Source organism: Narcine bancroftii, chromosome 3, assembly GCF_036971445.1.
Source record: "Narcine bancroftii isolate sNarBan1 chromosome 3, sNarBan1.hap1, whole genome shotgun sequence".
NCBI classification, from domain to species: domain Eukaryota; kingdom Metazoa; phylum Chordata; class Chondrichthyes; order Torpediniformes; family Narcinidae; genus Narcine; species Narcine bancroftii.
In genome coordinates this window covers 25,962,081-25,980,050 of record NC_091471.1, presented here as the reverse complement: position 1 = coordinate 25,980,050, position 17,970 = coordinate 25,962,081, and the positions used below count along the sequence as shown (strand labels likewise).

General features: G+C 45.5%; 1 protein-coding gene across 1 annotated transcript in view; it reads left to right on the top strand.

The window, feature by feature from the left end:
* LOC138757020 (transmembrane protein 127) overlaps positions 1-17,453 on the top strand; it is a 47,942-nt gene extending 30,489 nt beyond the window's left edge. The window contains exons 2-3 of the mRNA XM_069923613.1: positions 11,132-11,296; positions 16,878-17,453. Of these exons, the coding sequence (XP_069779714.1) occupies positions 11,132-11,296; positions 16,878-17,155 (443 nt within the window). The 3' untranslated portion in view covers positions 17,156-17,453. The remainder of the gene's footprint in view (positions 1-11,131; positions 11,297-16,877) is intronic.
* The last annotated feature ends 517 nt before the right edge of the window (positions 17,454-17,970 follow it).

Sequence of the window (17,970 nt, the reverse complement as noted above, 5' to 3'; positions counted from 1 at the left end):
TTGTAAAAAAGAAGCGGTCTCAACATTGACCTCTGCGGAACACCACTAGTAACCGGCAACCGACCAGAACACGATATTCCCACCCTTTGCTTCCTGCTTATCAGCCAATGCTCCATCCAATCTAGTATCTTTCCCGTAATTCCATGGGCTATCATCTTATTAAGCAGCATCTTATGCAGCACCTTTCAAAGGCCTTTTGGCAATCCAAATATACAACATGCACAGCCTCTCCCTTGTCCATCCCACTTGAATTCCTCAAAAAATTCCACTAGTTTGGTTAGGCAGGATCTTCCCTTCTCGAAACCATACTGACTTGGACCTATCATGTCATGAACCTTGAGTATCGACTCCAGTAACTTTCCAAATACCGACATCAGAATAATAGGCCTATCATTTCCTTTTTTCTGCCTCCCTCCTTTCTTAAACAGTAGAACTACATTTGCAATCTTCTAACCCTCTGGACCCATGCCAGAGTCTATTGATTTCTGGAAAATTATTTCCAGTGCCTCCACAATCTCCAAAGCCACCTCCTTCAGAACCCACGGGCACACCTCATCCGTTCTGGGAGATTTATCTATCTTTAGTCCATTCAGCTTACTAAGCCCTATCTCTCTAGTAATCCTGACTATACTTAATTCTATTCCCTGAAACCTCTGACTCTTAGGAGTATTGCTATAGTCTCCCTCAGTGAAGATTGATACAAAATACTTGGTTGGTTCCTCTGCCATCTCTTTGTTACCCATTATAATTTCTCCAGCATAATTTTCAATCGTTCCTCTATCTACCCATGTCTCTTTTACTCTTTATATATTTGTTGGGCACCACCAGTTGCCCCAATAATCACAAGGATAAAGACTGAGGGGAACAATAGGCTTTATTGTACATAAGACTTGAGCTGGTCCGGATCCAAGCTAGGGAAATGCAGGGAAGGGAGAGGAGGTTTGACTTTTATGGCCTGGGTCCCAGGTGAGGAGTCCAGGGAGAGTGTCGTCAGGGGGCGGGCCAGCCTGGGCCTTTACCGGCCAATGAGTACATACAATCCAAACCATTACATTCACCCACTCTTTTTAAACAGACACCCCCCCCCCTTTCTTTTCGACACCACAAGAGAGATTTTTAAAATCTAACTAGAGGTTTAGCCGCACCGGCGACTTCCTCCTTCTGCGGGACTACCGGGTGCAGGCGTGTCCGTGCTCTGCTGTTTGGGAGGGGAAGCGGTCCTGGGGGGGTCAGGGGAGAGAACAGTCTGGGTCGGGGTGATGATTGTAGGCTCCTGGGAGGAAGGGGAGAGAAGAACCGGGTGGCTCGGCCTCCAGTATTGCGCTCCCATGTGGGGTGGTCAGTTCCGTGGGATGGGCTGTGGCAGGCATGGGGGTTTCGGGATCCCCGGCCCTTGCCAGGTCTCGGATAGGCACAGTGTCCTCGTGGCTATCGGGGTACCGCACAAACGCGTATTGCGGGTTGGCGTGTATGAGGTTCCGCTTCCACCAGTGGATCCATCTTATGGCCCCTCGTGTGTCTCTGTAGCAGGACCAACCATGGGGTTGCCAGCCAAGAGGAATGGAGGCATCATTCGCCAATGTCTTAGGGAAAGCAAATAAACGTTCAAGCCGACTGGTGTTAGTTGCAGTGCACAGGAACGATCAGATGGTGTGGAGAGCTTCGGGCAAAACGTTCTGCCAGTGGGACACCGGCATGTTTTTGGATCTAAGGGCCAGGAGCACCGCCTTCCAGATGGTGGCATTCTCCCTTTCCACTTGGCCATTACCCCTGGGGTTATAGCTGGTGGTCCTGCTGGTGGCTATGCCTCTGGCCAGGAAGTACTGTCACAGTTCCTCACTCATGAACGAGGTCCCCTGATCGCTGTGGATGTAATCGGGGTACCCATACAGGGTGAAGATACTGCGCAGCACCTTGATTACCATTGTCGAGGTCATATCCAGACAGGGAATAGCAAAGGGGAACCTTGAAAACTCATCCACCACTGTCAGGAAGTAGGTATTCCTATTTGTAGTGGGTAGGGGACCTTTGAAATTGACAATGAGCCATTCAAAAAGGCGTGTGGCCTTAATGAGATGTGCCTTTTTGGGCCGGTAGAACTGCAGTTTACATTCAGCACAGATCTGGCAGCATCTGTTCATGGACCGGACGTACTCAACGGAGTACAGAAGGTTCCAAGTCTTGACGAAGTGGTGTAACCTTGTGACTCCGGGGTGGCATAGACTGTCGTGGAGGGTCTGGAGGCGGTCGAGATGGGTGCTGGTTCACGTCCTAGGAACTTTGTCATTTTTGATTTTACCTCACTGTTTAGTGTTAAACATGAAGGCCACAGCCCTCAGTCTGTCAGCAGGGTAAACTGTTTACCCACCAGGTAATGTCACCAGTGGCGCACCACCTCAACGATCACTTGGGCCTCCTTCTTGACCGAGGAGTAACTTATCTTAGGACTGTGCAGGGTGCGGGAGAAAATCGCTACTGGCCTGCCTGCCTGGTCAAGAATGGTGGCTAGTGCAAAATCGGAGGCATCACTCTCCACCTGCAAAGGAATGGACTCGTCCACAGCATGCCTTGTGGCCTTTGCGATGTCTCCTCGGATCTGGTAGAATGCAGCTTGGGCTTCTGCCAATAACGGGAAAGTTGTGGACTTAATGCCTTTAGGGTGTTTGGGACTGGGAGCTCCATAAGAGGTCGTATGCGGTCGGGGTCCAGGGCAATGACACCATGTGCCACGATGCATCCATGAAGGGTCAGGCGGTCTGTGTTGAATGTGCACTTGTCCTTATTGTACGTATCACCTGTGGCCATATGTAAGAAATTTGCGAGGTTCGCGTCATGGACCTGCTGGTGTGGCCACAGGTGATGACATTGCCAAGGTATGGGAACATAGTACTCCTCCACCATCCAATCCATAACCCTCTGAAAAGCAGAAACAGCGTTAGTAACACCGAAAGGCACCCGCAGGAAGTGAAAAAGTCTGTCATCGGCTTCGAAACCCATATAGAGCCGGTTTCTCAGGCGAAGGGAAAGTTGATGATAGGCTGACTTGAGGTGAATGGTCGAAAAGACTCTCTACTGTGCAACCTTGTTGACCAAGTCAGCTATCTGGGTAGAGGGTACGTATCCAACTGGGTGAAGCGGTTGATGGTTTGGCTATAATCAATCACCATCTGGGGCTTGCCTGCCCCTCTGACCACAATGACCTGTGCCCTCCAGAGGCTGGATCTAGGGGCAATGATCCCCTCCGCCAAGAGTCACCGAACCTCACGCCATGCCCTCAGTGCTGTAGCTCCTGCTCTTGGTGGCGATCAGTTTACAGTCCGGGGTGAAGTTCGCGAATAGTGACGGAGGGGCCACCAGCAAGGTGGTGTGGCTGCAGGTTGATGCTGGAGGCTGGGTGCTCAATTGGGGGGGGTGGGGGGGTGGGTCTGTAAGCTGCGGGTTGCAAACGGTGAGTGGCAGTTGGGGGCCCCTGAATGCCATCGTCCAACATCAGCAGAGGACTGGCAAATGCTGGACAAAGGGGGAGAGAGAGGCGAAAATAACAGAGGTCAAGATCGAGGAAGATGAGTCTGACAGGGATGGGGGGAGGGAGTGAGAATGGTGGTAGGATGGGACACCAGATGGAACCAAAGTTGGGTGGGTGATGAGAGATTGAAAAATTCAGTGGGGAGGTTGGGATAGGATAGAACCAAAGAAGAGGGAGGATAAGAATGGATTGGGAAGGAAAACAAATACGGGATTAGGAGGAACAGAAAGAGAGAGAGGGGGGCCTCATTACCTGAAATAAGAAAATGCTGTGATCATTGCATTGGCCTGGAGACTGCTTAGGCAAAATATGAGGCGTTGTTCCTCGAGTTTATGTTGGACCTCAGTTTGGCAATGGAGAAATCCCAGGACAGACAGGTCAGAGTGAAATTCCTTTTGCTCCCACTGATGCTGCTTGATCAGCTGAGTTCCTCCAGCAGATTGTGTAAGGCTTCAGATTCCAACATCTGCAATCTCCTGTGTGTCTATTCGTATTACTGCTTGACTCCTTAATTCAGTTATTTTAATTGAGTGATTATGAGCCAAGCGAGGAAAGGATTTTATTTTAATTATTATTCATTACTGGCATGTGCACTGAGATAAAGTGAAAAGCTTTCAGATGCATGCTATCCAAAGGTTAGCAAAAAATAGTCGTGCTCCAGTGTTGTTTTGTAAAATGAAGAAAAAACTAAAGGAAGGAAAATTGACAGTAACTGAGTTACTCTCGCAGGTCATTGCGAACAGCCATCCTCGAGAAATGGAGCACAAGATGTATAGAGTTGGCGGTGATGTGTTTGCATGTGTAACCAATAGAAAGCAGAGAGTTGGGATACATGGGTGTTTTTCTCGTTGGCATGTGGGTGCCAACAGGGGTCAGTGTTGGGCCCACAACTATTCATGATATACATTAACAAGTGTAATGTATCTAACTTTGCTGATGACACTAAATTGAGTGGAAAAGCAAATTGTGCAGAGGATACGGAGAGTCTGAAGAGAGATACAGATGGGTTCAAGGAGTGATGGGTTAATGGAGTTCTTTTTGGCTTGGCTTCGCGGACGAAGATTTATGGAGGGGGTAAAAAAGTCCACGTCAGCTGCAGGCTCGTTTGTGGCTGACCAGTCCGATGCGGGACAGGCAGACACGATTGCAGCGGTTGCAAGGGAAAATTGGTTGGTTGGGGTTGGGTGTTGGGTTTTTCCTCCTTTGCCTTTTGTCAGTGAGGTGGGCTCTGCGGTCTTCTTCAAAGGAGGCTGCTGCCCGCCAAACTGTGAGGCGCCAAGATGCACGGTTTGAGGCGTTATCAGCCCACTGGCGGTGGTCAATGTGGCAGGCACCAAGAGATTTCTTTAGGCAGTCCTTGTACCTTTTCTTTGGTGCACCTCTGTCACGGTGGCCAGTGGAGAGCTCGCCATATAATACGATCTTGGGAAGGCGATGGTCCTCCATTCTGGAGACGTGAGCAGGAAAGGGCTTTGGCAAATACTAGAGCGCATCGGATGTCCCCCAAAGTTCCTCAACATGATTATCCAACTGCACGAAAACCAACAAGGTCGGGTCAGATACAGCAATGAGCTCTCTGAACCCTTCTCCATTAACAATGGCGTGAAGCAAGGCTGTGTTCTCGCACCAACCCTCTTTTCAATCTTCTTCAGCATGATGCTGAACCAAGCCATGAAAGGTTAATGGAGTACAATGTTGGTAAATGTAAAGTTATCCACCTTGGAAGAAAAAATGGCAGATCCGATTGTTATTTTAAATGGCAAGTGATTGCCGTGCAGAGGACTGGGGAGTGATTGTGCATGAATCATCAAAGATGGGTTTGCAGGTGCAGCAGGATAACAAGAAGGCCAGTGGAGTGTTGACTTTCATTGCCAGAGGGATTGAATTTATGAGCATGGAGGTTGTATGCAGCTGTACAAGGTGGTGGTGAGGCCACATCTAGATACTGCCCACAGTTCTGCTCAAGTTACTTGAGGAAAGATGTACTGGCTTTGGAGACAGTGTGGAGGAGGTTCACCAGGTTGATTCCAGAGATGAGGGGGTCAGTCTAAGAGGAGAGGTTGGCTTGTCTGGGACTGTACTCACTGGAATTTAGTATCCTACATCGAGAAAGGAAAACCCCCCCCCCCCCCCCAGCCTCTCCTTATAATTTGACCCCTCCAGTCCCAGTAAAATCCTCTTGAATCTTTTCTGAACCCTTTCCAGCAAAATGACATCTGTCCAATTGCTGTGTGATAAGAATAGCACACCATACTCCAAGTCTGGTCTCACCAACACTTTAGCACAAGATATAGGAGGAGAGGTAGGCCCACAGAGTCTGCTCCACAATTCTAATCATGAGCTGATCTATCCTTCCATTCAGTCCTACTCCCCGGACTTCTCTCCCTAACCCTTAATGCCCTCATTAATCAAATACCTGTCAATCTCTACATCAAGTATACCCAATGACCTCACTTCCACAGCTGCCTGTGGCAATAAGTTCCACAGACTCACAACCCTCTGACTAAAGAAAATTTTCAGCATTTCTTTTTAAAATTGATATTCTTTTATCCTGAATTTGTGCCCTCTTATTCCAGACTCTTCCCCCATGGGAAATATCCTTGCCACATCTACTCTGTCCAGGCCTTTCAGCATTTGAAATGTCTCTGTGATCCTGTGATCACATCAGGTTCAGTGGGTTCACTTACAAGCTAAACAAAGGATGATCTTTATTGCACATACCATATAACCATTACAGCACAGAAACAGGCCAGTTTAGCCCTTCTAGTTCATGCTGAAAATCTCTCACCTAGACCCATTGACCCACACCTAGCCCATAACCACCCACACCTCTCTTGTCCATCCACCTATCCAAATTTTCTTTAAATATTAAAATCGAACCCGCATCTACCACTTCGGCAGGAAGCTCATTCCACACTCCCCCCACCGTCTGAGTGAAGAAATTCCCCCTCATGTTTCCCATAAACTTTTCCCCCTTCAATCTCAATCCAAGACCTCTTGTTTGAATCTCCCCCACTCTAAATGGAAAAAGCCTGTCCACATTGACTCTATCTGTCCCCCTAATAATTTTAAATATCTCTATCAAATCACCCCTCAATCTTCTAAGCTCCAGGGAATAAAGTCCCAGCCTGCTCACCCTTTCTCTATAACTCAAATCCTGGAACCCAGACAACATTCTTGTAAATCTCCTTTTCACTCTTTGTATTCTGTTTATATCCTTCCTATATTTTGACGACCAAAACTGCAGTCAATATTCCATATTTGGACTCATCAATGCCTTATACAATTTCAACATAACATCACAACTCCTGTATTCTATTTATGAAGGCCAACATACTAAATGCCTTCTTCACCACCCAATCTACATGTGAGTTAACTTTGATGGAATTGTATACCAGAATTCCTAAATCCCTTTGTTCCACTGAACTCCTCAATTGTCTACTATTTAACGTGTATGTCCTATTTTGATTAGTCCTACCAAAATGTAGCACCTCACATTTATCAGTATCAAACTCCATCTGTATCTTTCAGGCCACTCTTCTAACCTTCTTCACTGTCCACAACACCACCAATTTTCAAATCATCTGCATTCTTACTAATCCAATTTACCACCCTATCATATTAATGATCTAGCTATATGACAAACAACAATGGACCCAGTACTGATCCCTGAGGCACTCCACTAGTCACCAGCCTCCAATTTGACAAAATAAATTTACACCACTACTCTCTGCCATCTCCTATCCAACCATTGTTGAATCCATTTCACTACTTCAACATTAATACCTAATGCTTGAACCTTCCTAACTAACTGCTTATGTGGAATCTTGTCAAAACCCTTACATCCACAGCCTTCCACAGTCAACCTTCTTAGTAGCCTCCGTGAAAAACTATAAGATTGGTTAAACATGAACTACCACCTACAAAACCATGTTGACTAATCCTAATCAATCCCTCTCTTTCCAAATAATTGCATATACCATCTCTAACAACAATCTCATTAATTTACCACCATCGATACTTACCACGTTTACTTTTGGGGCCTTTTTTAAACAGTGGAACAACATGAACTATCCTCTAATCCTCTGCACCTCCCCCATGGCCAGTGACATTTTAAGTATTTCCATCAGAGCCCCCACTATCTGTACACTAACTTCCCTCAGGGTCCTAGGGAATATCTTGTCAGGACCCAGAGATTTGTCCAGCTTCATTCTCTTTAAAATAGCCAATATTACCTCCTCATTAATCTCTATATTATTCATGACTTCACTACCAGATTTCCTTACTTCACCTGGCTCAATATTTCTTTCTTTTGTGAAAACTAAAGAAAAAAAAATCATTTAAAATTTCCCCCATCTCTTCTGACTTCGCACATAACCTACCCCTCTGATCTTCAAGGGGTGCAATTTTATCTCTCACTATTCTTTTACTTTTAATGTACCTGTAGAAACCCTTTGGATTTATTTTGACCCTGCCTGCCAAAGCAGCCTCATAATCTCCTTTTAGCCTTTCTAATTTCTTTCTTGAAGTTTATTTACACTCCTTATATTCCTCAAACACCTCATCCAGTCCCTGCTGTCTATACTTGTTGTACACGTCCCTCTTCCTCCGAACCAAATTCCCAATATCCTTTGAAAAAACCAAGGTTCCCTATATTTTCTAACCTTTCCTTTAATCCTCATAGGGACAGACCGACTCTGTACTTTCAAAATTTCCCCTTTGAATATCCTTCCCTGAAAATAATTGATCACAATTCACCCCGTCTAAACCTTTTTCATCTCTTAGAAATTTACCTTGTTCCAATCAAGAATCTCAACCTTAGACCCAGTCCTATCCTTCCCCATTATATTCTAAAACCAATAGTATTATGATCACTAGACCCAAAGGGTTCCCCAACACACACCTCTGTCACCTGACTTATCTCATTCCCTTATAGGAGATCCAATACTGCCCCCTCTCTAGTTGGTTCTTCTATGCATTGATTTTTAAAAAAACTTTCCTGAACACATTTGACAAACTCCAACCCATCCAGCCCTTTTACAGTATTGGCGACCAAGTCAATGTGTGGAAAGTTAAAATCTCCTATAATCAACACCCTATGTTTATTACACATATATGCTATCTCCTTACAAATTTGCTCCTCTAATTTTCTCAGCCTATAATATACTCCCATTAGTGTTTTCCTACCTTTCCCATTCCTTAATTCCACCCAAATAGCCTCACTGATTGAGCTCTCCAATCTATCCTGCCATGTAATGTTTTCTCTAACAAGTAATTTGGCTGGTCCATCTTTTATCCCCCCTGTTCTATCACGCCAAAAACAACGGAATCCTGGAATATTTCACTGAAGGCTACAATATATTTCCATGTGTCAATCCATGCTTTAAACTCATCCACCTTCCTTACCATGCCCCTTTCATTGAAATATATACATTTGAGAGAATGTCCCCCACATAGATTCCTTTGATTACCATCTATTTTATTATCCCCCACTTTATTAACTTTAACATTTCGGTTCCTCTCACCCTTCAAATCTAGGTGTTCTTCTACCCTAATTTCATTCTGATTCCTACCCCCCCTGCCAAACTAGTTTAAAACCTCCCCAATAACTCTAGCAAATCTGCCCACCAGGATATTAGTTCCCCTTCAGTTCAGGTGGAGCCCATCCCTTTTGTACAGATCAGACTTTCCCCAGAAGAGAACCCAATGATCCACAAATATGAACCCCTGCCCCATGCATCAACTGTTCAGCCATGCATTAATTCACCACATTTTCGTGTTCCTACTCTCTCTCACACGTGGCATGGGCAGCAATCCCGTGGTTATGACCCTTGAGGTCCTACTTTTTAACTTCTTACCTAAATCCATATGTTCTTCAGAACCTCATCCCTACTTCTATCTATGTCATTGGTCCCCATGTGGACCACAACATCTGGCTGCTCCCCCTCCCCCTCCAGAATGCTGTTGAACTCAATCAGAGACATCCCTGACGCTGGCACCTGGGAGGCAACATTCCAACCGGTAGCCCTGATCTCGTCCAGCAAACCTCCTATCTGCTTCCCTAACCAGCAAGTCCCCAATTATGAGAGTTCTCTTCTTTTCCACCCTTCCCTTCCGAGCCGAGGGGATCCCCCCCCCACCAGGGAAATATTAACGGGGAAGACACAAAACACCTTTCGGTACTTTAAACAACGTAAGCACTCACATCAGACTCAGTGATCTCCAATACCAGTGGGTGCTTACTCTCTCTCTCACACACGTGCAGCAATATTCAATATCAGCACACTCTTACTATACAGAGACTTCAACACGTACGCCTGGTTCCCTGTTCCAATGGGATGCACCTCAATGCTAAGTATTCCCACACAATGCCAATAGCTCCTCCAGCGACGTCCACAGTTTGCAGCCTGCTGTAGAGCAGCTTCAGATTTATTGTCAGAGTAGATACATGGCATCGCATAGAACCCTGAGACTCTTTTTCTGTGAGTGAGACAGAATTACTACTTTTTGGTAGTGCAAAAAAAAACTACACGACATGTATGTGTAAACAAATAAAGAACTGTAAACAGATAACAAATGTAAACAAATTGCATTAGTGAGAGAATTTTTAAAAAATCAATAAAGTGCATGCAAGAGTCCTTAAATTAGTTTGTTGTTGAGGAGTCTGATGATGGAGGGGTAGCAGCTGTTCCTGAACATGGTGGTGAAAGTCATGTGGCACCTCTACCTCTTTCCTGATGGCAGCAACAAGAACAGAGCATGTGCTGGGTAGTGTAGGTCCTTGATGATTACTGCTGTTCTCCCACGGCAGCGTTCCCTGTAGATGTTCTCAATAGTGGGGAGGGTTTTGTCTATGATGTCCTGGGCTGTGTCCACTACCTTTCATAGGGGTTTATGCTCAGGGGTATTGGTGTCAGCACCCTCTACACACATCTGTAGAAATTTGTCAGGGTTTCTGGTGTCATACAAAATCTCCACAAACTCTTGAGGAAGTACAATGCCATTTATGTGTTGGGTCTAGGAAAGATCCTCCTCCTAAGAACTTAAATTTTCTCACCCTCTCCATCTCTGATTCCCCCAATGATCACTGGATCCTACATCTCTGGCTTTCTCCTCTTGAAGTCAACAATCAGCTCCTTGGTTTTGGTGACATTGAGTACAAGGTTGTTGTTGGTGCACCATTCGGCCAAGTTTTCAGTCTCCCTCCTGTATGCTGACTTATCCCCTTTCTTTATACTATCATGGTATTGTCGGGAAAATATGTAGATGGTGTGATTGGATCATAACCTTAAGAGTTAGTGTGATTTGGAATTTTGGCATGGTGCTGATTCTCGCCAGGATTATGCCACTTGAATTTTTTAAATGTCTACCTTCAATCTTGCTGAGGGGAAGGGGTAAGAATTTATCTTCTTTTCCTTTGTTTTTGGTTAGGTTCCATTGTGTCATTATGTTTGTGCTATTGGGTACTTCTGAGTTTCATTCTGACTTGCACTAGTTCTGTAGCACATCATAATTGTCCATTTTTATTGAATAAATATCAATAAAAATATTTTTAAAGGATTATTAAATCATGGTAACTGACCTTTCTTGCACTTTCTTCTACAGATCCAAATGCCATCATGAATTATGAAGGAATCGCCCTCTTAATAGTAATGGCCACCTGCAGCTATATTGGAATTCTGACTGGCTTTGGAGCCTTCATTCTAAGCTTCTTGGGATCACAGAATCCACTTTTGTTTAGCATACCAATTATGTTACATTTTACAACAGGTAAACATTTCTTCCTTTTTGTTTAACCGTTCCAATTGCCTTTAGTTTTTTCCAATCCAATATTTATCTTCCATCAATTTTGGTTGAGTTGGTAGCGCAGTGAACAATAGGGAGGGAGTTTAAATTTATTAGTTACATTACGCTTATATGGTGAGAGGGGACCTTCTGTTAGCTCTAACGTCATCTCAAAGTTCATACAGCTATATAGAGAGTACAATTTACAGAGTATAGTATTGTAATGAAAAGAAAGGTCAATTAGCACCAAGCAAGGGCAGCACCATCACACTGTTGTGGGATTCATTCAGGAGCTTGATGGCTGTGGGAAGTCCATAGATCTCTGAAGTTGACAGTGTGGGTAGGAAAGTTATTTTTAAAAAAAATTCAGGATGTTCACCTTTGTTAGCCAGGGCATAGAAAAAAAAAGAGAAGGGAAATTATCAAACAGCTTTGTAAAACATTGGTGAGGGCACTTTGAGAATAGTATGTCCAATTTTGGTCATCTCAGTATAGAAAGAAGTGCTTACTCTGGAGAGGGTCAGAGGAGATTGACCAGAGATGCTTGCCGGATGAAGTGCCTCCATTATGTTGAAAGATGGGATAAGTTGTGTTTGTTTCCTTTGGTGGAGAGGACAGTGAGGAGGGAAACACAGCAGAGGTGCACAATGTTATAGGAGGCACAGATAAATTAGACAGTTAGAAACTTTTCTCCATGGCAGGGTGTCAATAACAGAGGGAATTGGTTTAAGATGAGGAGTAATATATTTAGAAGGGATACAAATGAGATTCTTTTTTAAACTCAGAAAGTTTTTAATGCACTACCTGACTGGACAGTTTGGGCAGAGACTCTTAATATTTAATAAAATGAGCACTAATTTGCCAAGGCATCAAAGATGACCAGAATGTGCTGGTAAATTGAATTAGTGCAGATGGGTATTTGATGATTGGCATGGACAAAAAGGGCTGAAAGGCCTATTTCTATGTCATGTGACTGTACGATACTCTCGTCTCTTAAGTCAAGATTTTGAGTCACACGTAAAAGGTTTGAACAGCTGAACTGAGCACTTGATGTTGCGCGTTATGTGGAAAAGAAATAAAGAATAAAGGTGGACAGGTCCCTGGGGCGCATTGGAGGGTGCTAAGGGAATAGGAAGAAAAGCCATTATTCTTTCTTCTCTGGGTGTGACTGGATAAATAAAATGCTCCAAAAAAAGTAGAAAGAATAAAAATCATGGCAGGAAAAGGGCCAGTGGCTCTGGCATCATTTATAGTGAAGGAGAGGAGCAAGTGATTGTAGTACCAAGAGCCTTTTTGAAGTGTGTATACAGCATGAAATAAACAGTGGTTATTCAGCACTTACTTCACACCACCCCCTTAAAATTATTGGTTTTTAATGTAAGGAGTTTTTCTGTCCCTGAAAGTTTAGGATTTCTACCATCCATCAAGATCTAAAGATATAGGAGCAGAAGTAGGCCCATTGAGTTTGTTCTGCCATTCTAATCATGCCATCCTCCCACTCCCAGTTCTCCCCGTAACCCTTAGCACTCTGACTAATCAAATACCTGTCAATAACTACCTTAAATACTCTCACGACCTCACTTCCACAGCTGCCTGTGGCAACAAGTTCCACGGACTCACGACATTCTGGCTAAAGAATTATGTTTCAACATCTCTGTTCTAAATTGGCACCCTTGTATCCTGAAGTTGTGCCCTCTTGTTTTAGACTCCTTTCCCATGGGAGACATCATTGCTACATCTACTCTGTCCAGGCCTTTCAGCAATTGATTTTTGTGTTCGGCAGAGTCATTAGGCCAAAGTGTACTTTGTTATATATGAAGAGACAGCTATGTCATGCCACTTTTTAAAAAGGGATGTAGGCAGTGCCTTTATGACTATGGCCGTGGTCATGTCTGAGCAGGGGATGGTGAAAGGGAAGCGGGAGTATTCATCAATGATGCAGGAAGGGCCAGATTAACAATCTAAAATACTCAATAAAATCTTGAACATTCCAACTGCGCTCTGATGTTGCATTCCTTGTGAAGTCCTGCAACAGAAACTAGGTTCTCACTAGTTATTACTGGAAATCAGAATACTGCCTGAAGAGGGCGCACAAAATCAGTGAACCGGTGCGGACTCGAAAGGCCAACATGGCCTGTTTCCGCTCTGTAAATGGTTATATGGTTATATGATTATAATTAGGAAGTATACATTCCTGTTAGTGGAAGTGTGTGGGATCTTGAAATCCTTACTCAGGCATTCAAAAGGGCAGGTGACTTTAATCAGTTGGGTTTTGTCTGGCTGATGGAATTGGGGTTTACATCTGGTCCTCTTCAGTTCAGTTCCATGATATTTTGAACCGAGTAAGGGAGGTTCCGGGCTCTAACAAAGTGGTACAGCCTGGTGACCCTGGGGTGACAGAGGTTGTTGTGGAGGACTTTGAGGCGGTCCAACTGCACCTTGCGCATGTCCCCCGGAGCAGGGAATCGGGAGGCTCATTGAGTTTCCCGGGCCGGTACAAGATTTCATAGTTGTAGGTGGATAGCTCAATTCTTCACCTCAGGTCCACATTGTTTTTAATTTTTCCCTGCTGTTGGTTATTGAATATAAATGCGACTACACTTTGGTTAGCCAGCAGGGTGAATGGTTTGCCAGCCAGGTAGTGCCTCCAGTGGTGCACATCTTCCACTATGGCCTGGGCCTCCTTCTCGGTGGCTGAGTGCTGGAGTTTGGGGCCCTGGAGGGTTTGGGGAAAAAAATGCCACGGGCCTGTCCGACTGGTTGAGCATGGCAGCCAGTGCAAAGTTGGAAGCATTCCTCTCCACCTGGAAGGGGATGGATTCATCCAAAGCATGCATCATCACCTTGGCGATGTCACCCTTGTCACTTCCACTTCAGCCGACAGGGAAAGGTGAATGTAATACGAAAAGAACCCCAAGAACCTTTTCAGAGGCTTGAGGGTCTGGGTTAATGGGAATTCCAACAGGGGGTCAGGCGCAATGACACTATTCTCCACCATACAACCAAGGATGGCCACGTAAACTGCTGATCACTCACTTCTTTTGGATGTATGTGTGGTTGAGGCTTTTGGGCATCTGGAGAAACTTCTGTAGGTTAACGTCATGATCCTGCTGGTCATGGCTGCAAATGGTCACATTGTCCAGATAGGGAAATGTGGCCTTGAGCCCATAGTCATCCACTATCTGGTCCATCTCCCTCTGGAAGACAGAGACCCCATTGGTGATCCCGAAGTGGACCCAGAGGAAGGGGTAGAGGCAGCTGTCTGCCTCGAAGGAAGTGTATGGCTATCCTCTGAGCAGATCGGGAATTGGTGTTAGGCTGACTTGAGGTCAATGGTTGTGAAGACCTGGTACTGGGCAATTTCGTTCACCATATCGGCGATGAGAGGGACTGGTTAGGCATCCAGCTGGGTAAAATGGTTTATGTTCTGACTGTAGGCAATGACCATGCGGTGTTTCTCTCTGCTCTTAACAACCACCACCTGTGCCCTCCAAGGGCTGGTGCTGGGTTCTGATCCACTCTGCCAGAAGTTGTTTGACTTCTGCTTTGATGAAAGCTCTGTCCCCGGGGCTGTATCACCTGCTCTTGGTGGTGACCGGCTTGCAGTCAGGGGTGAAGTTCTCGAAGTGGGGCAGCGATGGAAACCAGAGAGTAGAGAGACCACAGGTTCTGTTTGGAGGGGGGATCGGGTGGTTTAAAAATTGGTAGTTGTGGACTGTGAAGGGGGGTGTGTGGCTCATCAAACTGCAGTAGGACACTCATTAGTTGGCACTGGAAGTCCAGTCCCAGCATGACTGGTGAGCAGAGCTGTAGCATGATAAGGAGCTTAAAGTTCTTGTACTCCATGCCCCACACAGTCAATGTCATGGTGCAACTGCCGTCAATCGCAGCCAAGTGGGATTTGGAGGCCAAAGAGACTTTACAGTTTGCCAGGTTTACCACGAGGAAGTAACACTGCACTGTGCCTGGTGAATGAAGCTTTCCGTCCTCTTGGTTTCAAATAGGTAGTTCGTGACACGACTATTTACTGTGATATGGATCATGGCCCTGGCCAGTTGATGTTGTCTGTCCTGATCCAGGGTGATCGAGGCCAACATCTTGTCGCTGTCTGAGTCACTGTTGTGGAGTTGGTTCGCGGGTGCCGGCCAAGATGGCTTCTCCCATGCCATGCACACAGTGCTGCTCCTCGCTGCTGGAAGTGAAGATGGAAGTGGTGTTGTCTCGGTTTTCCACCCCCGTGGTCCTGCCGAGCTGTTTCCAGTGACTGGAAGTGATGCCGGAGGTGAAACTGGAAGTGGCACAGTCCAAGATGGCAGAGGCTCCCGGCTGCGCGCGGTGCTGCTGGAGGGGGTTTGGGACCTACATACCTTCCCGTAGTGTCCCTTCTTCTCGCAGGCAGAGCATGTAGCCTTTCAGGCTGGGCAGCTCTTTTGGGGATGTTTTGCATGGCTGCAGAAGTAGTGCTCAATGATGGCGGCGGTAACCTAGGACCTCGCATCCCAAGATGGCGGCATCCATACTCCCCACTTGGCGGCCGTGTTTCCCGAGGAGAAGACCTCTGCATTCAGTTGCACTGTCTCGAGTGCTTTAGCCAGATTGACTACTTCTTGCAGGTTTCAAACACCCTTTTTCTAAGAGTTTCTGTCTGATGTGATCAGATTTGAATCCAGCCACATCGCATATCACTTCTTATAAGTGAACAACAGCAGAGACTTCTCTACAGTCACAGGCTCGTCCCAGCTCCAACAGGACCCTCATTGTACTCACCCACTGACTCACTAGGTGCTTGTCTACAACTGTCCAGAAGGTACCTGGCATAGATAACATTCATCAAGGTCCGATACTGTTTCTGCAGGAGCTCCATTGTGTCCGAGTAAGTAGTGCAATCCCTTATCATCTGAAGAAAGCTGTAGCCGACCTGAGCAAAGAGTAGATGTCATTTGCCTTCTTCACTTTGCATGTTGTTGCATCTCATGAAAGCGTTGAGGCAGTGCAGACATTGATCGGATTTGACCGAGGCCTCTGGATCTTTAGGGTCGGTGCCCAGTTTATTCACCCATATTACCTCGTCCATGGCCCAAAATTAAGGTGATTAAATTGAAGCGCTATTAATCAACACACTAGACTGAGAGTCATGTTTAATAGGCTTTAATCATCTTAAGACATCAACACAACTCACATGTTGCTGACCCGGTTCCAAGGCAGGTACTGAAGGAGGAGTTTGGGCATAACAGCCTTTATTGGGATTTCCGCGGAGGGGAAGAGTCATAGGCGCAGGGAGTGGGCCAGTTCATACATAATAGCTATACAGTGGTTGCACCATACCTTGGTTGAACATCTGCTATCCGATGACTGATTTTCTTGGTGTTTTAAAAGACCCTTAAACACCTTGTTGACTCCACTCCACATGAATATACGTATATGTGTTATATATTAATGCAGAAATTAACCTTTTCACATCAAATCAAGGGAATCTTTTAACCAGAGCAGTACCATGTCTGACTGAATCGATTGCTTTACTGGGTGGTGATGAGGACTCAGACAGTTGCCATCTTGTGTTTTGCAGCCATTCTGGACTTGGGCTCACTGGTGCTGTGCTCCTACTTGTTCTTCCATGTGAAGATGCGGCTGAGGAGGAAAGAGTTTGAGAAAGCAACCATGCAGGCAACTCTCGGTGAAAGCTATGTCATTGCTGTACTTGCTCTCGTGTTTGCAGTAATAGCCTCAGTCCTCAGTCTACACAAGACCTTTCTGAAGGATGTGAAGGTGTCAGACAGCAGGTCAGAAGAGGAGGGCACTCTGATTGCGTCGCAGAACTGTGAAGCCTGTGAAGAGAGCAGCTGAATTGTTTGCACTGCTTCTCACTAGATTATCTTGGCTTTGACGAGCTGACCCAGTGCTATGCTTTCAGTGGTTCTACAGAAAGAGACAAAGCACAGGGACAGTCTGAAACAGACAGCTTACTGTAGAGTAAAAGAAGTGACCTCTTAACTGCTCTAAACAAGAAAAAGAGCTTTAATGTTTTTTTGTGTATTCTTTTTGTATATTTTGTGCAGTTGGCACCAATTGAAGGAGTTAAGATTTTATGAAGTTTGTTGCTCAATCAATATTGATTTAAATCAATAAAAGTTACTGAGCCCAAGCAAGATTCCCTTCAAACCAGTAACCAGAGGACATAGGTTTAAGGTGAAAGGGTGGGGGGGGTGTGGGGGAAGGGGTGATGGAGAGATTTAACAGGAACCTCAAGGGCAACCTTTTTACACTGAGGGTGGTGGGTGTATTGAACAGGCTGCCAGAGGAGATAGTTAAGGCAGGTACTCTTGCAATTTTTAGAAATAAATTGGACAGATACATGGATAGTAAAAGCACAATGCTTGAGAAATTCAGCAGGTCAAAAAATATCCTTTATATAACAAAGATAAAGACACATAACCAATGTTTCAGGCTTGAGCCCTTCATCAAGGTATAAGCAAAATGTGGGCAGGCGCCCGATCAAAATGGTTGGGGGCGGGGAGGGGTAGGGAGAGGAGGACAGTCCCACAAGGAGGAGGTAATAGTTGGATAGGTTGGGTTTAGAGGAATAATGGCCAGGTGTAGGCAGGTGGGATGAGTGCAGGAGGCACACTTTGGTTGGTGTGGGCAAGTTGGGCTGAAGGGCC